The 23,633-nt window shown below is 42.5% G+C and overlaps 2 protein-coding genes and 1 non-coding gene across 3 annotated transcripts in view; all 3 read left to right on the top strand.

Annotated features, from left to right (window-relative positions):
* Positions 1-23,633, top strand: part of LOC137615159 (transient receptor potential channel pyrexia-like) — a 495,727-nt gene that overhangs the window by 166,839 nt on the left and 305,255 nt on the right.
* On the top strand, positions 3,798-23,319 carry LOC137614615 (origin recognition complex subunit 5-like). The gene is made up of 5 exons (XM_068344316.1): positions 3,798-3,931; positions 11,132-11,263; positions 12,565-12,687; positions 13,254-13,366; positions 22,173-23,319. The coding sequence occupies exons 1-5, from the start codon at positions 3,866-3,868 to the stop codon at positions 22,216-22,218; spliced, it is 480 nt and encodes a 159-aa protein (XP_068200417.1). The 5' UTR covers positions 3,798-3,865; the 3' UTR covers positions 22,219-23,319.
* Positions 18,108-18,226, top strand: LOC137615566 (5S ribosomal RNA). The gene has a single exon (XR_011039252.1). It is a non-coding gene; the product is annotated as a 5S ribosomal RNA (ribosomal RNA).

Genomic DNA, 23,633 nt, shown 5'->3' with positions numbered 1-23,633 from the left:
AAAAAAACGCTTACGAAAACTCCTAACTAAACTAAACTATCGTACTATAATCAAAGATAAACAATAAACTTTCTATCACTCATGAACGCGCCTAACAAAAATAAATAAAAACAGTACTTACTCAGAATATAAAAAAAAGCTTCACAGCCGGCTTTCGAAGAGCAAAAAAAATACACAGCCGACTCCTTCTATCGTTTGATATCCAATGCTTTCGCCCAAGACATTCATCACCACCCTATCCTAGCTAAAAAGGTAAACAAACAACCTCAATTATACCAACAATCTTTCCAACTTCAAACAATCATTCGCTAATTACCCCTTTTTCTTCAGCGCGCACCGCGACACACAAACACACGCACACACAACCACACATAGCCTACTCTCTAGCGCACGCGCGATCTAGCAAACTAAAGCAAATTAAATTCTTTTTCTTTCTTTCTTTCTTTTTTTCTCTCTCTCTCTCTCTCTCTCTCTCTCTCTCTCTCTCTCTCTCTCTCAAAACTATGCAAATAAACACTTTCTTTCTCTCTCTCTCTCTCTCACAAAACTAAGCAAATAAACGCTTTCTTTCTCTTGCGGTTTGACAAAACTAAGTAAATAAACACCCACACTCACTCTCTCTCTCTCTCTCTCTCTCTCTAATGACAAAGCTATAGCAAATAAAATGTCTCGATTTAACAATACTAAAACAACTCTCTCTCTCTCTCTCTCTCTCTCTCTCTGAGACAAACTAAAGCCAATACTGTAAACAATTTCTCTCTCTCTCTCTCTCTCTCTCTCTCTCTCTCTGACAAAACTTAAATAAAACACTCTCTCTCTCTCTCTCTCTCTCTCTCTCTCTCTCTCTCTCCTGATTTGGCAAAAAAAATTAAATTAAAATTAATCCTCCACAACATCACATTTGGTACAATCACTTTCTCATACAGAACTCTCTTTACATTCATGCCCAACCCTCTGTTTTTTACTACTCCCTTAACTGCCCCCAACACTTTGCAACCTTCATTCACTCCCTGACGTACATCTGCTTCCACTCCACCATTTGCTGCAACAACAGACCCCAAGTACTTGAACTGATCCACCTCCTCAAGTAACTCTCCATTCAACATGACATTCAACCTCGCACCACCCTCCCTTCTCGCACATCTCATAACCTTACTCTTACCCACATTAACTCTCAACTTCCTTCTCTCACACACCCTTCCAAATTCTGTCACTAATCGGCCAAGCTTCTCTTCCGCGTCTGCAACCAGTACAGTATCATCTGCAAACAACAACTGATTTACCTCCCATTCATGGTCATTCTCGTCTACCAGAGAAAGGTTAATAAAAAAGGAAACTATGGGAAAGTGGTACTTTTCTTTTTTATGAAAACTTCAAAAAACTATTTTGTGTACTTTTTTAACAATTTCAGAGCAAGACTCAAGTGGTAGTAAGTTACTAAATTGTAATGAGCCCAAACTACTTAAAAATCACTTGAGATGTTAAATCAAAATATAATTGTCAAATTATCAGTATTGAAGGTTTTGTAAGGGAAAAGTTTTCCATGTATTGATTGCAATTATTAGTTATTAAAGATAAACACATCTAAATAGTTTTGTAAGTAATACTCAATTAAGAAAAAAAATCCTTTGTATCCTCAAACTTGACAAACATTACTGATTCAGTTACACATTTTCTCCCTGGTAACATTGTAACCAGTCCAAGTCAGATATTCCATTTCTTTCGTCTTTATACTTTGTATGAATTTTGAACATGAAAAGGCATAATCTTATCTGAACCAGAGAATTTCATTTTAACGTATTACTTGTGGATACAAATCCTCACCCTTCCAGTTGGCTAGACATAACTAAATCTTGTGGGAGAAGAAATTATTCCTCCATTGGTGGGACTTGCTATTTTGTCCCAGAGCCGTCAAGAGTCCTAGTATCTTGATCCACGTTGTCGACCACATGCTGAACAAGCTGTCCCGGGAGGAACTCCAAAATGTCCTATCCCGGTGGACGGCTGCACTCCATTCATATATTTGCAACTCTGAATATGACCTACAGAATCCGTGTGAATTCAGTATGTCAATCTGGAATAATTAGGCAAAATGCAAATGCATTTGCACATCTAGACCCAGTTACAATGTTGTAGTACCTAAACTGTTTTTCTTCCATATCTGTTATTTGTTCCACAGAATAAATTGATCCTTGTATGGAAATTATTCCTTGACGCAAAGAGTGGGCACGTTTTTACCTCTATTTCACTCGGATGACATTTCTTTCTACATTCCCTATGAACATCACCCGGTTCCACCACAATACTGGATTCATGTTGAACATTTGTTTTTGCTATGCCTTCACAACATGTATCACCAAGTGGGACCGTTGGTCTATCTGTCAATTTCTTGTTACAAAAAGCGCAGTCTACCATGATGACCCTGGAAAGAAAATGAATGAATATTAATATAGCCTAAAGATGCATTACGACAAAACCTACATGTAGATATGAATATTACTACCTATACTGACACCATACATGCAGCACTGCCATCCCAACATTAGATAGAATCCAATACTTGAACATACCATATCATCAAACTTCTTATACCAACTGTGTTGCACATACAATGCCCATTGAGGGTCTAGGAGTTCTTCCATTGCTGTTGGCCTGCCCTGGCCTTCGTCAGCCCCCTATTACATTCCCGGTTTTGCTTTGGGGACTGAACAGTTTGGTGGTGAGGGGGGAAGCAGTCTCCAGACCATGCTTGCCTCACCATAAAAAAGAAATATTAAACCAAAAGATTTTGCAAGACTTTAAGTATATCATGAAGGGTACAATACCGAACACATCACAACAGGTTATGTTTCTGTTGCAATTAATACTTTTACCCCCAATGGACGTACTGGTACGTTTCACAAAACTCATGCCTTTACCCCCATGGACTGGTACGTCCTTTCCAAAAAACTGCTATTTACATTTATTTTTGCATATTTTTGATACTTTTATGAGAAACTCCAGGCATTTTCCAAAAGAATGAGACCAACCTGACCTCTCTATGACAAAAAACTAAGGCTGTTAGAGCAATTTGAAAACAAAATATACTGCAAAATGTGCTTGAAAAAAAAAATGCCTGGGGGTTAAGGGTTGGAAAGTTCCAAATAGCTTGGGGGTAGAAGGGTTAATCCTGAGGTCTGGGGAATACTGTATCGGCTAATTTGACTGAAATAATTTGTGGGCTCTAAGTTATCATCCCGTGTGTAAAGTGTAGAAGCTGTTTACCTGTATAATCAGAGATTAGATACTAGAAAAATTTTAATTCCGTTTCCAATGATTTTTGCAAAGCTTTATCCGTATTGTATGTCTTTCTTTTTAATGTCATACTTATATACAATATAAAATTTGAAGTCACCTTTTTTATGTGCGGATTACTATCATTTAATCTTGCTCTGATCTTTTAGTTATAAAAGCTTATGGGCAATGTCTTATCAGGCTTATTTTAATCAATGAACTCAAGTGTTTTGATTTTCAAAGTAAATTTAAATATGTTTGATATGGTGCTCTTATTTTTGTGGGAAATTGATTTGCAAATTTTACTTTTTCAAGTTGGCTCTGAATAAGTACTGTAACATATAAATTTCTTGAAGAAAATGATAGAAAATTTATTGGTACATTATATACTATTAAAACTAAACATCACCTGTTGATGTTCAAGGTTAGTACGTAAGATTTTTCTTTCAAATATTGTTTAAGAATTCATATGAACAAAAATATATGACTTCCAAGAGACACTTTTTGGAATTATTCTCGTGGATTGTTGCTTGTATTTTTAAAGAAATATACAGTAATACAGTTTGATGTTTTCAGTGCCCAGTTTAAGAGGATGCAGCAGCTTACAGAGAGTGGGATCACCCACGACCTTCCGCACATTAAATCGACTGGAACCAAGGTGAAAATTTTAGAGTAAACTTTTGTGTTTTTTACATTTCGAGTTGTGTGTCGAGGCAGTGATTAAATACCATTTTTCTTACGTGAGGATACTGTTCTGGTGTGCTCCAGTACATAAATACAGTAGCTTTAAGGTATGATTATAATTCGTCGTTTTTGTTTTGATATCTGTCGGTTGCAATTGACCAGAAGATGCAGTTTTCTGGGCTCAACCTGTATCGCTCCGTGAAATGCTCCTTAAAGTACCATTTCAAAGGTATAAATACTGCTGAATATACCAGAGAAATAAGTTGCATGGAATGCTAGGAATATATCCAGCTCGCTCACCCCTAAAGGGTGTCGGTATTAAAACTGGGACGAGTGATACCACTACCAGAGATTCCTTTCCAATTAGACTTCTCCCTCCTCAAAATCCCCCGTTACTACGAGGTGACTTTGCATATAACACTTAGTTCTATTGCAGAAAAGTCATGAACAAATAGAGCTTGCTTATCTTTAGATGGTTATGAGATTTGTTAAAGAAGATGACTTGCTTAAGAATTTAAAAGGCAAATACATAGTTGCTGGAAATGTTGGATTTTTAGGTAATTTATTATATTAATTCATCGTTTTAACAGAATCACGTATTTGCTAAATCTTTGTTTATTGATAATCATTTTAACAAAAACACCCGACCTAAAATGTGTGTAGAACTTACATAATGTCTATATATATATATATATATATATATATTATTTTTGCAACTAAAAAATTAAACTTTAGGTATTTGCTATATTTTTGTTTATTGATACTTAATAATTTTAACAAAATCCCCCTAAAATGTGTATAATTTACATAATGTCTGAAATTATTTTTTTGGCAACCAAAACATTAAATTTTAGGTATTTGGTATATTTTTATATGTGAATACTTAATTTTTAAATATTAAACTTAGCCGGTGAATATATAATAGCTGACGTCTCCGACGGCTCGACAGAATTCAAAAACTCGCGAGCGATCGCCATGAAGGTAGCGGGTGTGCCCACCAGCGCCGACTATCGGCCAGATACCGCATATACATGTAAACAGCTCCAGTTCTTCTCTGTCGGTTTCATCGACAAGTCGATTCCACTCGCTATTATGACCTCGAGTTTTTCTACCGAATTGGTGAAGTACTTGGTTTTGGTTTTATTGCTTTCGCCGTGTTGGATTATTCAATACTATCCTCAAAAGAAATGCTTTTGAAAGGAGAGTAAAAGTGTTTTGCCCTTGCTTTTATCTCTGGTTTTTTTCCATAGAGTAAAAATGGCCGACCCTTCCCTTAGTGTACGGAAGTGTGTTTTAGGCTTTTAGCAATTATCTTATCACATTATAAATTGTTGTTGTTAATTATAGATTTTCCTCTATATATTTTATATCTCACCCGCCTTTATTAGGCCTCTTCGATTAGCTTTCCATTTATACTAAACATCAAGATAAATTTTAATGTTTTGTTTATATGCGGCCTTACCTATTCCTCCCCTAGTCCGAGAGTAGGCGGTCCTAACTTGGAAACCGAAGTTAAACAATGTTGAGCCCATTCAACTTTTATTTTCGTTAAGTTTAAATCATTTGCTCTGTAAGAGTTATTAAATGAATATTTTTTTTAGTAGGTATTTTATGAAAGATTTTCTTTGAATAGTCTTCGTGCTGTTTCAAAGATGAACTAACGTTTGGTTTATTTATGCTACGCAGTTGCGCTCTATCGTTACGATAGAGAAAGAGAGAATCACGGTTTCACTTTGCAGAAAGAGTAAATCGATTTTGACGTTTTGTTCATTCTTCTTTCAATCTGAAATGTTTTAAATACTAATTTAAAGGAACTTGTTAATTTTCAATTTCTTAGTCCTTTCAGTTTTTTCCTTTGGTCAAATAACCTGTTTATTGACGAAGGGTGAGTGGGCTTTTCTCTTCGGTGTGAAATCAAGAGAGAGAGAGAGAGAGAGGAAGAGAGAACGTTCCGATCTTTTTTCTTGTCCCAAGCGAGTAACGTTGTTCTCGAGTCAGTTTTTTACTCTCGTCCCAAGTCTCTGTACGGGGAGAAAGGATAAAACGTTTTTAGTTTTTATTCTCGTCCCAAGGCACTGTACGGTGAGAGATTGAAAACGTAGTTTTTAATGAACTAGTGTTTAGTCTCCTCCCCAGTCACTGATCCTTTTAACTTTATATATATTTCCGTTTTATTAGTTTTATATGTTTACTGTTTTTTTGCTTGTATTAATGTGCTTACATTATACGACTTCTTTCGCAATTATAACCTTTTGATGTAGGGGAGAATTGCGTGCTTCAGGTAGAAATCAGTTTTATTTATGCCTAATGTGAAATTATTGAAAATTCGATTTCAGTGAAGTAAGTGCGAAAAACAGAAAATCGTAGTGATAAAGTGATAATTGCGCAAAGTGTTTTTTAGTGTTGCGACCGAGGGTTCGTCTGTTCGTGCTTGTCGTTCACCTAGTCCGATACCTCTTTCAGGCTCCCATGCTACAGGGAGAAGTAATGTCGTAGGACTTATGGGGACGAGAGGCTTTAACCAACGAACAAACGTTCCCTCTATGGTATCGGGCGTGTCTAGCAAGATCGCCCCTACCATAAGACGAGCGAGGCTGTTTTTCTCCTCGTCATCCGAAGGCTTCTCGCAAAAGAAATCTTGGAGCAAAGTTTCTAGACCCTTAAAGCGGAAGTCAGTCCATTCAGGACAGGTCCAGCGTCCTGGCTGTAGCCATGGGGACAGCTCTGACCTTTTGCAGTCGTCGGAAGACGATTCGCCTATTAAACGCAAGCATAACACGGGGTCCGAGGGTCGCGGTAAAGGCAATGTTTTGCCAACACAGACGTTACCGTCGTCTCGGCCCGTCCCGACTCCTGTTGATCCTAAATGGGTTGTCCTGCAGGACATGCAGACTAAGCTTGCCTCCCTTATGGAGAAGTATGACGTTGAGCAGGTTCACGATGAACCTTCGCTTTCGAGTCGCCGTTACACTAAATGAGACTCTGGCCGTCAGCCGCCCTAATGAGCATTTACTCGTCCGTTTGATGTTATGAAACGTGATGTCGGTAGTTTGTCACGTCAGTCACGTGACTTGGATCCTTACTCGCTGCAGTCCCGTGTTGACTTTCAGCCGCTGCCCGCAGCCTCGTGTTGACGTTCAGCCGCTGCCCGCAGTCTCGTGTTGACGTTCAGGACGCTCGCCAACCAGCTCAGTTGCCTTGCTTTGACGTTGAACGTCAAGCACCGCAGTCAAGGGTTGTTTTAACTGCTCTATCTAGGCAGTCAAGGCAGTCTCGACTTGACGTCGAGCGTCCTCCCGCACCTGTTGTTGTTGCTGGTCAGTCCTTTAAGCAGTTACATGACGTAGCGTCCTTGACTGCTACTGATGCTCCTTTGCGTGTGGACTCTGCTTGTCAAGCATTGCCACCACGGCAGGTCTCTCCCTTGCTTGAGACTCGGCAATTGTCGGACAAGGTTCCTTCAGATGAGGAAGTTGCTGATCCCCCTCCTACTGATATTCCCTTGGGGACTCTGTCAGACGGAGAGGAGCCTAAAGCTGCTCAGCCCTCTATGGACTTTAAATAAATCATGCTGATTTTTAAGGATCTTTGTCCGGACCATTTTGTAACTGCTGCTCCTCGTTCGCCTAAACGTCAGAGTTTACACTAGGCCTAGCTACTTCGAAGCCGTTGTTTTCTAAGCTAGTGCTCTCTAGCTCTTCTAAGAGAGCTTTACGTTTGCTAGGCGACTGGTTGATCACCAGGAGGAGTTAGGGGGAGACAACTTTTGCTTTCCCTCCTTTTAAACTGGCTTATAGAGCGAGCGTCTGGTATGACACGGGAGAAGTTCTCGGCTTGGGAGTTCCTGCCTCTGCCCAGATAGACTTCTCAAGCCTCATAGACTCTCCCGGGCGCCTGGCCATGAGACGCTCCAAGATTTTATGGTCGGCTTCAGAGCTAGACCATCTCCTGTTAGGAGTTTTTCGAGCGTTTGAAGTTTTGCTGTACAATTATGTCATGCATAAACAAGGCTATCAGGGATGGCTCCAATGATCTGACAGCCACGTTCTCTGCAGGAACAAGACTATCAGGGATGGCTCTAATGATCTGGCAGCCACGTTCACTGCAGGAGTACGTAAGATGGAAGTGCGCTCAATGTGTTCATTGTCAAGACAAACTTCACGATGAAGTCTACCAAGCTGTCTTGACAGTATTAATGGAAGGCGACTGGATGGTCTCTCTCAACCTTCAGGATGCATACTTCCACATCCCGATTCATCCAAGCTTTCAACTACATCTGAGGTTTGTGGACGGGAAAGTAATGCACCACTGTCGAGCACTGTACTCCGACCTCATTCCTGCTCCTCTTGTTTTTACAAGGCCCTTGCAAAATGTAGCAAGCTTTCTACATTTTTTGAGGATTCAGAGCCTCCCTTTCTTTTGATGACTGGCTAATCAGGGCGTTCGTCATTATATCGCTGTTTGGAGAGCCTCTAATGGACATTAGACCTAACCAAGGAGCTAGGTCTCATAGTGAACGTAGAGAAGTCGTAACTTACAGTATCCCATCCCAGACTATTTTTTTTTTTTTTTTTTTTGGGAATGGAGATACAGTGTCTGATTTTTCGACCCTTTTCGTCTCCCGCAAGAATGGAACAAGCTCTGTTAAAAGTCCTTCACTTGCAAGAGAAAAACAGTTGCTCTGTAAGAGTTTGAACTAGCCTCGTGGGAACTCTTTCATCGCTGGAGTAGTTTATCTCTCTGGGGAGACTCAACCTATGCCCTTTCCTATTTCACCTAAACATTGGAACAAGGAGAAGGGCTTAGTGAGTATCTCTTTCCCAATCTCCAACTCAGTCTAGACATGTCTGACTTGGTGGGACAGCAACATCAGACTTCGAGAAGGTCTTTCTCTTGCGATCAAGAACCCAAACCATGTGTTGTTTTCAGATGCAGCGGATTTGGGTTAGGGAGCTCCACTGGACAGTCTGGAAGGCTCGGTTCTTTGATCCACGGATCAGAAGGAACTCCTTTTGGGTCTACCCACCATAGATCTTTTTGCTACTCTCTGACAAAGAGGCTCTCGACTTACTGCTTTCCAGTTCCAGATCCAGAGGTAGCTCACATAGACGCTTTCCTGCTGGACTGGTCTCACCTGGACGTTTATGCCTTTCCACCTTTCAAGATCCTAGACAAGGTGCTGCAGAAGTTCACCTCTCACAAAGGGACCAGGTTGACATTGGTTGCTCCACTCTGGCCCGCGAGAGAGTGAGTAACAGAGGTACTTCAATGGCTGGTAGACGTTCCAAGGAGTCTACCTTTAAGGATGGATCTCTTACGGCAGCCACGTAAGGAGTCTTCATCAAAGCCTCCCCGCGCTTCGTCTGACTGCCTTCAGACTATCGAAAGACTCTCAAGAGCTAGAGGATTTTCGAAGGTGGGCAGCCAGAACGATTGCGAGAGCTAGGAGAGCATCTACCATCAAGGTCTATCAGTCGAAGTGGGAAGTCTTTAGAGACTGGTGCAAGTCATCATCCATTTCTTCTTCCAGTACCTCTGTAGCCCAAATTGCAGACTTTCTCCTACATCTGAGAAATGTTCGCTCCCTCTCAGCGCCCACTATTAAGGGCTACAGGAGCATGTTGGCGTCTGTGTTCAGACATAGAGGCTTAGATCTGTCCAATAATCAAGATCTCCAAGATCTCCTTAAGTCCTTCGAGACCTCTAAGGAGCGTCGTTTGGCAACTCCTGGATGGAACTTAGACGTGGTCCTAAGGTTCCTAATGTCCGACAGGTTTGAGCCATTACATTCAGCCTCCCTGAAGGATCTCACCCTCAAGACGCTTTTCTTAGCGTGCTTGGCTTCGGCTAAAAGGGTCAGTGAGATCCATGCCTTCAGTAGGAACATCGGCTTTTCCACAGATAAAGCCACATGTTCACTTCAGCTTGGTTTTCTTGGCCAAAAATGAACTGCCTTCTCGTCCTTGGCCTAAGTCATTTGATATACCTTGCCTGTCAGAGATCGTAGGCAACGAGCTTGAAAGAGTGCTGTGTCCAGTTAGAGCTCTGAAGTTTTATTTAGCTCGTACTAAATCCTTACGAGGTGGATCTGAGGCTTTGTGGTGCTCAGTTAAGAAGCCTTCATTGCCTATGTCAAAGATTGCTTTGTCATATTTTATTAGATCTTTAATCCGAGAGGCTCATTCTCACTTGAGTGAAAAAGATCGTTGCTTGCTTAAGGTTAAGACGCACGAAGTAAGAGCTATAGCAACTTCTGTGGCCTTTAAGCAAAACAGATTTCTGCGAAGTATTATGGACGCGACCGTTTGGAGAAGCAAGTCGGTATTCGCGTCATTTTACTTAAAAGATGTCCAGACTCTTTATGAGGACTGCTACACACTGGGTCCATTCGTTGCAGCGAGTGCAGTAGTGGGTAAGGGTTCTACCACTACATTCCCTTAATTCCAATATCCTTTTAATCTTCTCTTGAAATGTTTTTAATTGGGTTGTACGGAAGGCTAAGAAGCCTTTCGCATCCTTTTTGATTTGGCGGGTGGTCAAATGTCATTTCTTGAGAGCGCCCAGATTAAGGGTTTTGATGAGGTCCTATTGTATGGGTTGTCGCCCTAGATACTTCAGCTCCTGGGAGTCTTTCAGCATCCTAAGAGGATGGCTGGGCTTCGTGAGGAAAGCGGACTAACAAGGCAGAGTAATCGTTAGAGTCAGCTTCCTTACCAGGTACCTATATTTATTTGGGTTTTGTTATGATATAACTGTCAAAAACTCTAAGCATATACGCCGTAAACTGTATTAATACTGGTCTCTACCCACCACCATGGGTGTGAATCAGCTATTATATATTCACCGGCTAAGTTTAATATTTAAAAATGATATTTTGATTATAAAATAAATTTTTGAATATACTTACCCGGTGAATATATAAATTAAAGGCCCCCCCATCCTCCCCGATAGAGACCCAGCGGGATGAGAAGAACTGGAGCTGTTTACATGTATATGCGGTATCTGGCCGATAGTCGGCGCTGGTGGGCACACCCGCTACCTTCATGGCGATCGCTCGCGAGTTTTTGAATTCTGTCGAGCCGTCGGAGACGTCAGCTATTATATATTCACCGGGTAAGTATATTCAAAAATTTATTTTATAATCAAAATATCATTTTTGTTTTTATTTTGACAGGTCGAGTTACCATTTTATTCAAAGTTTTTGCTGATCGCAGCATACTTAGCATCATACAACCCCGCAAGAACCGATCGCAGGTTTTTCGTGAAACATCACGGAAAGCAAAGAAAAACTCATCACATGATTAAGGTGAGAAAGGATTCAACCTTTCAGAAGTGATTACACTCTATTTAAAAGTCTGTTGTTATGGATGAATTTTTCACATTTTGAATATTTTCATAATTAATTTGCTATCTCCCTTATATAATAAAGAGGAAATGTCTGGCTATATATATATCTATCTATCTATTTACCAAGGAACTTCCCCCAATTTTGTGGGGTAGCCGACATCAAACAAATAGCAAAAGGGGACCTTTCCTCTCTCCGCTCCTCCCAGCCTGACGAGGATTTCAGCCAAGTTTGGCTGGTACTGCTCTCTCTCTCTCTCTCTCTCTCTCTCTCTCTCTCTCTCTCTCTCTCTCTCTCTCTCTCTCTCTTCTCTCTCTATATATATATATATATATATATATATATATATAATTTTTTCCCCCCCTCTCGGTCACACTCGACTCTCCCTGTCCCTCGGGTAGGGGGGGGGGGTGGGAGTGGGAGTACAGTAATCGTATCCTGGTGAGAGGGAGTTGTGTGTGTGCATGCATATTCTTGACAGGTTAAGGACATCAGTTAGTGAAGATTAATGAATTGCTTTTACTGAAGGAAACGTACATAATGTATATTAACCCTTTTACCCCCAATGGACGTACTGGTACGTTTCACAAAACTCATCCCTTTACCCCCATGGACGTACTGGTTCGTCCTTGCAAAAAACTGCTATTTACATTTTTTTTTTTTTAATAATTTTGATAACTTTGAGAAACTCCAGGCATTTTCCAAAAGAATGAGATCAACCTTACCTCTCTGTGACGAAAATTAAGGCTGTTAGAACAATTTAAAAAATGTATATTGCAAAATGTGCTTAAAAAAAAAAAAATGCCTGGGGGTTAAGGGTTGGAAAGTTCCAAATAGCTTGGGGGTAAAAGGGATAAAACATGTATCAATATAACTTCATTATCACAACCTAGTACTTTTATCCTTTGTCAGCTAACAGGGTTTATATACAAATGTTTAAAGGGTTTTGCATCTGATATAGTTGCTGAACTGCTGTATGTGGTAAGAGAAAGGACCTAGCCTCTCAACCTTGCCATACTGTCAGTTTCATCTATTTTCAATTAGCCTTCTGGAGGGTTTGCCATTGTATGGTGATATTTTGAGCCATTTTGTGTTGAAAGTATACCCTCTATGCTGTCATATTTCATGTTCGGAAAGTTCTTCGTTTTTTGACGACAGATGTCTAGTATTTTACTTTCCTCAGCTGTTTACAAAAATGACAGATGCTTAGTATTTTAAATTCGTTAACATTTTACGTTAATGATTATGTTTTTCTGTTCTAGGCCAAAGAGAAGTCTAGCAGTCAGCTGGTGGGACCTAAACCGTTCCCTCTTGATCGCATGATGGCAATTTTTTATTCCATTGTTGAAGATAAAGTAACACCTACAGCAAACATATTTTCACAAGTAAGTCACTGATCGTTTAAAAGATTTACAGTATTTTTAAATTGCTTCTTTCCCGAAGTGGAAAAAAAAGATTCTGTCCAATATCTATTTTCATTATCTTTGACTTCAAGATTTAACCCCTTTACCCCCAATGGATGTACTGGTACGTTTCACAAAACTCATCCCTTTACCCCCATGGACGTACAGGTACGTCCTTGCTAAAAACTGCTATTTACATTTTTTGCATATTTTTGATAATTCTATGAGAAACTTCAGGCATTTTCCAAAAGAATGAGACCAACCTGACCTCTCTATGATGAAGATTAAGGTGTTATAGCAATTTTTAAAAATATATATTGCAAGATGTGCTTGGAAAAAGAAAAAAAAGGGTTGGAAAGTTCCAAATAGCCTGGTGTGTAAAAGGGTTAATTAGTAAATATATCCCTTCCTTTTGTACCATTATTGTTTTGTTAGATATTACTTAATCTATCATGTTGATAACTAAGTATTTGCTAGTACAGTAATATACTGCACACTTCCTTTGGAAACGACAAATTCAGCTTCTACATAATTAATGCTTTTTACAGATCTCAACTTTAGTAACATTGAAATTAGTAACACAAGTGGGAGGAGACGATCAGCTGGATGCACCTAAATACAAGTGTGCAGTTTCTTTGAATTTTATACGCGGGATCGCGAGGTTTGTATAATAATAATTCATGAAACCAAGCTTAATCATTTGGTATTAGATTAGAGAATTTTTAATTATGTTAATAAGTAGCTGTTGTATTTCTCTCTTGATAACATCATTGATGAAGTTCTATAAGTTGGTACACTATAATATGCATACAACTTCAGACAAGGCCCCTGATAATATTGATATTCATGGAGCAGGGGCGAAATGCCATTTCATTGGGTAATGAAATGTTTTTGGTAGAGTTAACCTTTAATCAGTATAATGCTATGTTAACCCGTCTGTTTAATGTTGTTTAAGATCCTTTGGTTTCAAGTTAATTGAATATTGCTTGGATTCCTTATGCTACATTTTGATTAGATATTTTTTAGGAACCACAGGTGACACGGATTAAATATGTGGGTCCCTTAGATTACAAGTTGATTAAATATTATTTAAGACCCTTTAAAATATATTTTGGACCCTTAAATTATTTATGGATTAATTTTGTTTTTAGGGGGAGACTTTTGAATTACCTTGTGATTATATAATTGATAGGATTATATATTTTTTCTACTCGTAGGTTACAGGATGAAGAAATTTCATTTATGATTCTCGGTTACATATTAAATACATTTTTGCATAGTCCATTTAGTATATGTTACAGTATTATGTAAATTATATTTAGGTAAGGATTTCTTGATTATTTGGTTACTAGATATTTTGTATGAACTTGAGGCGACGTGACGGTAATTTTTGACCCTTGGGTTATCAATAAATATTACCATCTAAGCTACTGCTCTAGTTGGCAAAGCAGGATGCTATAACCCCAAGTGCTCCAACAGAGAAAGATAGCCCTGTCAGGAAGGGAAGTAAATAAATTATTTGAGAAGTAATGAATATGAAATATTTTAAAATCAGTAGCAAGTAACAATGTTAAAATAGATCTGTCATTTATAAGCTATGAAGAGAGACATGGCAGCGTGGTCAACATTAAGTATTCTTTTTGGATTTAAGGTTACATTTCAATTTAGATTTGTTCCGTAACCGAAATACAAACCTTAGCTATTTACATTGGGTATTACTTTCGGCGTAGCTGAAATGACGAGCCATTAGATTTTAACGAGGGTTTCCTACCCCGCGCTAGTTAGCAGGGGTAGGGGGAGGGGTAGCTTGCTACCCCTCCCTCCCTCACACACACCGGTGAAATGTCTCGCTTCACTTTTGGCTCGGACAATGGACAGACGTCTCTGTCTTCGTCCTTGCTTGGCAGCCATTGTTTGTTTTGTCTTTACTTAATCACTTACTTTTCTTTTACTCAATATATATGTAAACATTTTTTCGTGTTTATGTATATATTTGAGTATAGAAATCAGTAAGTTTCCTTTTCAGAGTTTGTGCTTGTGTGTGTAGTGTACGATATCTCCGTGGAGCCCTCGGCAGTTAGGCCACCACGGTGTAATTTAATGGGTCGCGATCGAGTTTGACTACAGTCTTTCTTTCTCTCTCTTTTGACTATGGTCTTTCTCTCTCTCTCTTTTGAGGTCGTTCACCCTTTACTACGTTACTTTTACTACGCCTTAGTAGCTTCCTTCCCGTGTTTGGGGGTTGCTACGCCGTACGTTTTGTCTCGATTAGTTTATGAATCAATTTGTATTTGTTGATTTTTCAGCTTTGTAGAACGATTCCTTTCGGGGTTTTTGTTCTTTCTTAGTGTTCATTCATTTTTAAATTACATAATTACATAGTTACATAATTATAATTGTTATAATTCTGTGTTGGTTACTGCTCTCCTTCCGTGAGTGTAAGTGGTTGTGGGGGCACGTACCTGTTGTGTAATTCTTGTGTTCCCTTCCCTCGGGATTCCTCTTCGGAGCCTTCCCCGGGGGAATGAATGTTAACTAATGATTTTTGTTTTATTTTTCACAGTTACCGATCTAGTTCGTTGCTGTAATGTGACAACGGAGTGAGCTGTCTTGTTGAGGCCTGGGGATTCGGCTGTTGCTGCCTCCCCTATAGATCTTCGTCAGGGGCGTGTCTCCTTCTCCTGGAAGTACTCCCGTGACGATTGACAGCTCTCCAGTTCATTTTAGAACACTCCGGAGGCTCGCCTCCTTGGGTGGGTAACTTTCCTTACGAGGGAAGTTTTCCAGCTCGTCAGCGATCTCCTACGCATCAACGATCGCCATCGATCTGCCACGTGTGTCAGTTCCCCTGGACACCATCAGTAGCGATCTAGCGCTCGCCTGCTGTGGACCACGATCTCCGGTAGCTGAGTCTTGCCGTAGATCTTCCTCCTGCTCGCCAGCGCTCACCTTTACTTCTGTCCTTCTGTGCGCCAGCTTTCTTCTTTCGCGAGCGCACATCTGCGCGCCCTTTTCTGCCACGCACCAATGGGCGCCAACGGTTTTTTCTGACCGTCCAGGATCGCCTGATTAACAGCTAGCTTCAGCGCTTACCTTCCTGATGCACCTGCGCGCCTTCTGTTAGCGCGATGCGCGCTAACCATCCCTAGTCTCTTACGCATTAGCGATCGCCTACGCGCCCGCGCGATTCTTCGCCTGCGCGCTAGCGTTTTGTTAACGCACCACCACTCGCCAATGCACTGACGCGCCATCGCTTGCCAACGCGCCTTCACTCGCCTACGGGCAATCGCTCACCAGAACACGCCATCGCTCGTCAACGCGCCATCGGTCTCCCGACCGCCTGCGCGACCACACGCCCGCGCGCCCACGCACATGCGCTCCAATGTTCGCCCGTGCGCGAACCAACGGTATTCCATCGCGCGAACCAACGGTGTTCCATCGCGCGAACCAACGGTGTTCCGTCGCGCGAACCGACGGTGTTCCGTCGCGCGAACCGACGGTGTTCCGTCGCGCGAACCGACGGTGTTCCGTCGCGCGAACCGACGGTGTTCCGTCGCGCGAACCGACGGTGTTCCGTCGCGCGAACCGACGGTGTTCCATCGCACGAACCTATGGTGTTCCATCGCGCGAGCGCCGGCTCAATTCCTGCAGTAGCCATTGCTTGCCTACAGGTCATCGCTCGCCTGTGAACTATCGGATTCCGACCACCAGCTCTCGCCCTTCCTACCACGCTCGCCCTCCTTCTGCCCTCCCTCGCGCACTTTCGTCTGCGCTCCTGCGTACCCGCGCACGGGCGCTTCCACGTTCGGCCACGCGCGAACCTTTGATTTACCATCGCGCGAGCGCCAGGGCGATTGCGACCGCGATTCCCGTCGGGATTTCGCAACACGACCAGCCTGGCGAGTCTTCTGGAGCGTGTATTTCCAGAACACGGTCTTCACCCCGTAAACGCAGAGCATGGCACATGCAAGAGCAGGAAGAATCTTCAGGGAGGTCTGAGCAACATTCTTCTTTCCAGAACCTGGGTTAGCCCTTCCTCCTCGTCATTCCCTGGAATGGTCTTGCCAGGGAGCTTTCCGTTCGAGATTTCTCCGTCGGGCAAGGGGTGACTGGTTTAGCCCTTCCTCTTCTCCATCTCGTGGAAGGGGCTTACCAGGTTCTTTCCCTCTTCGGTTGCGACCCGAGGTTTTGTACAAGGAAGCTCCAGGAAGATCATGGGTACTTTCCTCCTCTCGGGCTCAAGCACCTTGGCGTTTCGTCGCCAAGTTTCGAACTTGCGGGCAAACTCGATGCTGGAGCATATAGACTCAGTGACCGAGGGCTTCCTCTCGGGTGTCTCATCCGTGGATGTCGACAAGCTCAGACACACTTCCATCCTTGGGAAGAGCTTGTTTGAGCCCAAGGACAGAGACATGGACAGCTGTTGTGTGGAGGAAGTCGACTTCCGTTTTCACTCCTCCAAGGCGCTTTCTTCCAGACCCTGCAGGCCTCCGACGCCTCTTCATTCAGCCTCGTCAGCCTAAGTTATCGGACCGGCTACGGCAGCTAAGACAAGGTGTACAATAGCAGTCCCCTCCTGTCAGGGACAGGTAGCACGGGAGGCTCTCCCGGGGAGGCATAATCCTAGAGGGAGCGGCAGAGTTCACAAACTCTAGGATTGGCAACCCCCCTTGCAGGTCTCATGCTGGGGGGATGCCTAAGGTTACTCGTCCGGATAACAGCTTCCCGATGCCGATTCCTGCACGGTCTACGTGATCAGCCAAGGATATCGCGCCTCGCTCTTACCATCTCTCCATCACTGTCAGCGAATCCAGTGTCACTGAACCTCTATGCCATGGGGTCGGCAAGAGGTTTGCCCGTTGGCCAGAAGGATCCATGCCTTAGGAGAAGGACCTCCATAGGGTCGTTGACGGCTTCTGGGAAAGCATCTGAGATGGGAGTTCCGTCGTCGACCTCTCAGCTCTGATCAAGTTTGTCGAACAAACTTCGTCCAGGGTGGAACAGCAGAGTGGATCAGACTGGTAACGAAGCTGCAGGACTCCTTAGGCCCTGGATCGGGAGGACGGGTACTTCCAGGTTCCATTCCATCCATCTTCCCGGAAGCTCTTGGAATTCAGCCTAGACTACAGGTGTTCCTGCTTGAGATGCGGTGTGGCGATCCCGCCGCGGCATCGCAGGTTTTCCCCAGAGAACTCTCCCTGCTTTCCTCAAGGCCGCTCAGGAGCAGGCTTCGCCTCCTTCGCTTTTTGGAGGTCTGGTCAACTCCGGTAGGCTCGGGTTCGACCTTCTTCGACACCGGGACAAGCTTCCGGGTCTTTACCAAGAGTGAGGGATCATGGTAATTTGCTAGGAGCCTTCTCTACTTCTGCCTCAACATCTGGAGTATCTAGCCATGATATTGAGTCAACGGCCATACCACGTTGAAAACACCGCTTCTCGTCCGATCAGCGAAGTTAAGCAACGTTGGATCTGGTCAGTACTTGGATGGGTGACCGCCTAGGAACACCAGATGCTGTTGACTCCTTCTCCGAGCCTTCCCTTCAGTTGACTGTGGCAAGGCTGAGGAAAGTCGCAGTACCTGTTCTCAGTCAAGGAGAGCTTTCAGCCCTATCTTGGAACGTTTCCTGGGTCTCTTTTCCTCATTGACCCGTCTAGTTCCGAACGGTCGCCTCAGGATAAGTTCCCTGTGAGGCGGCCCAAGTTCCGGTGATATCCAAACAACGATCAACCGGACTTTCTGGTCCCTACGGGACCAGCGGAACGTTTAGACCGGCAATGGGTCGACCTTTGGAACCTCTTACATGGGAGTGGATATTCTCGTCCTTTCCCCACATTTGATGCTGTTCTCGGACTCGTCAAAGAAAGGGGGGGGGGGGGGGGGGGGGCATGTTCCGGTTCAGGCCTATGGTCAGGACCTGAAGGGTACCTCCCCATCATTCAGGCAGGGTTAGGTGCCGTAGTCTGGCCCCTCTACAGATCCAACTGATCCTGCGAGTCGCTCCATGCGCGACGACTTCATGGTACTGGCGTATTCCAACCAGCAGGGAGGCGCATTTTCATACTTTCGCATCTTGCAGTAGAGATACTGAGATGATCCGAGGGCCTCTCAATACCACTATCGGCTCGCTCAATCCGGGCAGAGGAATGTTCTCTCCGACCATCTGAGCAGAGCCTCACAGATAGAGAGTACCTGGGGGTCTTTGGCCTATAGTAACCAGCAAGTCCTGGCCTGGGGGACCTGATCACGACAGCCTGGAACTTCAAGCTTCCGCTGTTCTTCCCCCCAGTCTCAGACCCCAAGACTCTTTGGCAAGATGCTTTCCGGTGACGGTGGGACAAGATCGACGCCTGCGTCTTCCCACCATTGTTGTCTGTTGAGAATGGGTCTCAACAAGACCAGGTTGTCTGTCAACCTTTCGATGGCCCTGAGAGGTCCGCTGTGACTATACGCAGAACGGTTTTCGGACCCTCTGCTTCCCCTGACGGAACTCCCGGGAGAGCTTCTTCCACGACACAGGCTACTCAAACAACCACACTACAACATCTTTCACGAGCCGTTGCATTGCTTCGGCTTCACGCCTGGAGACACTACGCCGCCCCCTCAAGAAGAGACAACCCGCTACAGTCGCGGAGCGTAGGTCGCGTCACCTGCGATAGTCATCCGCAGGGGTCTACCAGGCGAAGTGGAGAGTCTTCTGTGGTTGGTGTCGTGGGAGAGATACCTCTTCCCTTTAGGCCTTTTCTCCAGCAATAACGGAGTTATTGCTTTTCGGCTGGAGGAAACTTTTCCGCTCTCGGCAGTGAAGCCTATCGCTCAGCCTTTCCCTGGCCTTCAGGCTGAAAGGAATAGACTTTTTCCTTCCCGCTGGACCTTTCTTCGCTCATGCGAAGCTGCAAACGTCCCTTCCCCCAGTCGGAGTGAGACCTCCGCCATGGAGTATGGTTCGGACTCTTTAGTCCCTTAAGAGATCTTCTCAAGAACCAGTACGTCAGGCCTCTGATCGTATTCCGTCTTGGGGGACGGTGCTCCTGCTCACTCTGACCTCGGCCAGTGTGTAAGCAATCTTCATGGTCTCGTACGACTCCGCCCTTTCAAGAGAATAGGGGAAGGCAACATTCAGGTTCCCTCCTGAGTTGTTTTCTAGACTCAGAATCTTGGAGTCCCGGACCTTCGGTTTGACTCCTTCAAGATTTCGAGTCTCCGTTCTGTATCAGATGACCCAAACCTTCTCCTTCTTGCCAGTAAAGGAATCGAGGGGTTATCTTTGAGAACAGCTGCAGTTTGTCCTCACGTGCAAGCCGGTTTGGGAGCACAGGGAGGACACAGGGGAGAGTCACCAGTATACCTCTTCAGCTCGGACTCAAGGGCATTCATTTCGACCTGAATCCAGACCCTCCCCCGTCACGTCGCCCTACAGCACGATGTCAGATACATCGCAATGTCCCTCGCCTTCGAGTAGAACTACTCTGTGACGCAGGTGCTACAAGCTGGAGTCTGGAAGCGTCTAATGACCTTCGCAGCCCGCTTCCTGCAGGACGTGACCCACAGGAGTATCGATACATTTCTATCGCTCTGTGGTGGCTACACAACAGCTGGCCAAACCTCAGGCTCCTTTTTGGACAGGTAGCAGAGGGTTGAGGGCATTGTTATCAGGTTTTAGTCTGCATAAACGAAAGAAGTATGTCTGGCCCTTACTTCTTTCTTCATCGTCCCCTCTACTGGGGAAGCAGCATCCTGGTCTCTGCATAGCTGACCTCAAACCTCTGCAGGTAAACCATGCTCCCTTGTGTTCCGAGTATTGATTCAATACTGTCGCGTCCCCCATACCCTGACGAGGTGGTATTGGGAACGTCCTAACCCAGAGTTCCTTCTGGAACGTCAGGTCAACTGCCTAGGACGGGTCACACTTTCTTCCTTCACACACAAGCTTATGTAGGCCACACGTTTCCTTGCGGAGCAAGGAACTTGTGAGGTGCAGGGACTCCTTTTCTCGAGTGCGACTCACTCGGATTCTGAGTCCCCCGGTAAAGCCAAAGCCAGTATGGCTGGGGACATTACACCCTTCCTAAGGGGTAAGTCACCCAATGTAAATAGCGTGGTTTGTATTTCGGTTACGGAACGAATGACTAAATTCGGAGATAATTTGTATTTTTCCTAACCATACAAACCTTAGCTATTTACACATATTTGCCCGCCAGCCCTGTCCCCCAAGTCAAGTCCTACCTCTAAGTGAAGTGAGACATTTCACAGGTGTGTGAGGGAGGGAGGGGTAGCAAGCTACCCCTGCTAACTAGCGCGGGGTAGGAAACCCTCATTAAAATCTAATGGCTCGTCATTTCAGCTACGCCGAAAGTAATACCCAATGTAAATAGCTAAGGTTTGTATGGTTAGGAAAAATACAAATTATCTCCGAATTTGTCATATTTTGGATATTCAGGTTAAATGTTAATTAGTTATTGTTTAACATGTTTACAATCTTTTCATGACCAAGTTACAAAACACGTCTGACCAACGCAAGTGCTGAGGAGAAAAGAGGATAGGGGGTGGGAAGATGTAGGGATAGAGAGGGGGGCATGTTGATGAAGGAGAGGTCTAATTGGAGAGGGATCTATGGTCGTGGTTCAATCACGCCCCAGTTTTCTATACCGACACTCAATGAGTGAGCGAGTTAGGTTTATTCCTGGCATTCCATGCATCTCTTTTTTTTCTCTGGTATATTCAGCAATATCTATGCCTTAGAAATGGTGCTAGAGGACACAGGTTCCTCGCCCAGGAATAAATTTTTCCTTCGTCAAAATCCCTTTTTGTGGCCTAGTTACAAGTTTATAAAATCCTTTTTTTGTGACCAATTTACAACCTTATCAAATACTCTTTAAGGACCCTCAGGCTACATATTGATTAAATATTTTTTGTGACCTTTAGGTCACCATATAATTAAAATTACTTTTGCAAACTGTAGAGTACCTTTCATTTAAGCATAGTTCAGGACTCTCAAGTTAGAATTTGATGAAACTTTTATGTAGCTCATTAATTAAATCTGTTTAGTACCCTTAGGTGACATTTTTAATAGATATACTTTGGAATGTTTTGTTTATAATTTTAATAGGATATTGTTTAAGATTCTTAGTTTACATTTTAACTAAATATTGTTTGGTAATACATTCTTTAGATTTTGTTTGGTTCCTTTAGGATATGATTTTAATTAATACATTATCATCATCTACACCTATTGATGCAGAGGTCTTCAGTTAGATGTCGCCAGTCGTCTCTGTCTTGAGCTTTCAAATCAATACTTCTCCATTCATCCTCTCCTACTTCACACTTCATAGTCCTCAGCCATGTAGACCTGGGTCATCCAACTCTTTTTAGTGCCTTGTGGAGCTCAGTTGAAAGGTTGGTGAGTGCGAAGAGCATGCCCAAACCATCTCCATCTAACCCCAATTAATCTAAAATCTTTATATTTCAGAACTGTTGGTTTTGACATCATCAGGTACCTGTATGATTTTGCTTGAGGGAGAGATCAGTGCCATCTCGGAAAAAAAAAGATATATTTAGAAGAAAACGGTTTCTTTCCAAATTGAGAATGGTAAATTTCATACATACATATACCAGGGCACTTCCCCCAATTTTTTTTTTTGGGGGGGGGGGGTAGTCAACATCAAACAAATGAAACAAAAAAAAGGGGACCTCTCCTCTCTACGTTCATATTTCATATTTTCAAGAATGAAATACAGATGAAGTCCTCACATGTACATTGATGATCATCATCGCCTACGCCTACTGACGCAAAGGGTCTTGGTTAGATTTCGCCAGTCGTCTCTATCTTGAGTTTTTTAATTCAATACTTCGCCATATACATTAGGTTCATCCAGTTTTCATGGCTCTTTATTCATTTTTTATTGTAGAGCTATAATAGTGAATTATTGTTAATTTTAATTTTAATAAACTAATCTATACTGTATTTTCATAAAATCAGTACAGTATTATAGAAATTACAGCCAATCTTCACTTGATAAATCTAAATTTTGAATATGTAACTTCCCTGGTGTTTACATATACATACCTTTTATATATGTGTAACTACCAGGTAAGTATATTTAAAAATTTATTTTAAAATAAAAATATAATTTTTAAATATACTTTCCTGGTAGTTACATATATATAAAAGGTACAGTATATATATGGAACTACCAGTTAAGTATATTTAAAAATTTATTTTAAAATGAAAATATCATTTTGTTTGGCATTTAGTATATTGCAACAAAAAAAATTCGGTTTTTTGCCTTTTTGACCAAAAAACATTAAAAAAATGCAAAGTAGTTTTAGCTTGAATTTAATGGTGTCCTCTTGGTATAAGGAAAAAATATTTTTGTAATTTTTGGTATGAAAAAGTTTGTATATTTTGGTATGTGAGAATAATTATTTTTTTAGAACTTGTATATTGTGTGTATTTTAGCTTTCATTTTAATTCCCAAAAGTTAAGTCAAAATTATAATGTCAAATTTACTAGAAAAAGACACCTTTGCTCAAGCATTGTTATCACTATTTTTGACCTTTTGAAAAATGTTCATTGGCATTTAATGCTTAACCCTTTTACCCCCAATGGACGTACTGGTACGTTTCACAAAACTCATCTCTTCACCCCCATGGACGTACTGGTTCGTCCTTGCAAAAAACTGCTATTTACATTTTTTTTGCATATTTTTTTTATAACTTTTCGAGAAACTTTGGGCATTTTCCAAAAGAATGAGACCATCCTGACCTCTATGATGAAAATTAAGGCTGTTAGAGCAATTTGAAAAATATATATTGCAAAATAAGCTTGATAAAAAAATGCCTTGGGGTTAAGGGTTGGAAAGTTCCAAATAGCCTGGGGGTAAAAGGGTAAAAAATTAATGATATTTGTAGTTTACTCTAAAATGATTCC

The sequence above is a fragment of the Palaemon carinicauda genome, chromosome 21 (assembly GCF_036898095.1).
Source record: "Palaemon carinicauda isolate YSFRI2023 chromosome 21, ASM3689809v2, whole genome shotgun sequence".
Taxonomy (NCBI): domain Eukaryota; kingdom Metazoa; phylum Arthropoda; class Malacostraca; order Decapoda; family Palaemonidae; genus Palaemon; species Palaemon carinicauda.
This window is presented reverse-complemented; position numbering and strand designations above follow the sequence as displayed.

Coding starts and splice junctions, on each gene's coding strand:
- LOC137614615 (XM_068344316.1), top strand. CDS start 3,866: ATGCAGCAGCTTACAGAGAGTGGGATCACCCACGACCTTCCGCACATT. Junction 11,264..12,564: donor AAACTCATCACATGATTAAG/GTGAGAAAGGAT, acceptor TTTCTGTTCTAG/GCCAAAGAGAAGTCTAGCAG. Junction 12,688..13,253: donor CAGCAAACATATTTTCACAA/GTAAGTCACTGA, acceptor TGCTTTTTACAG/ATCTCAACTTTAGTAACATT.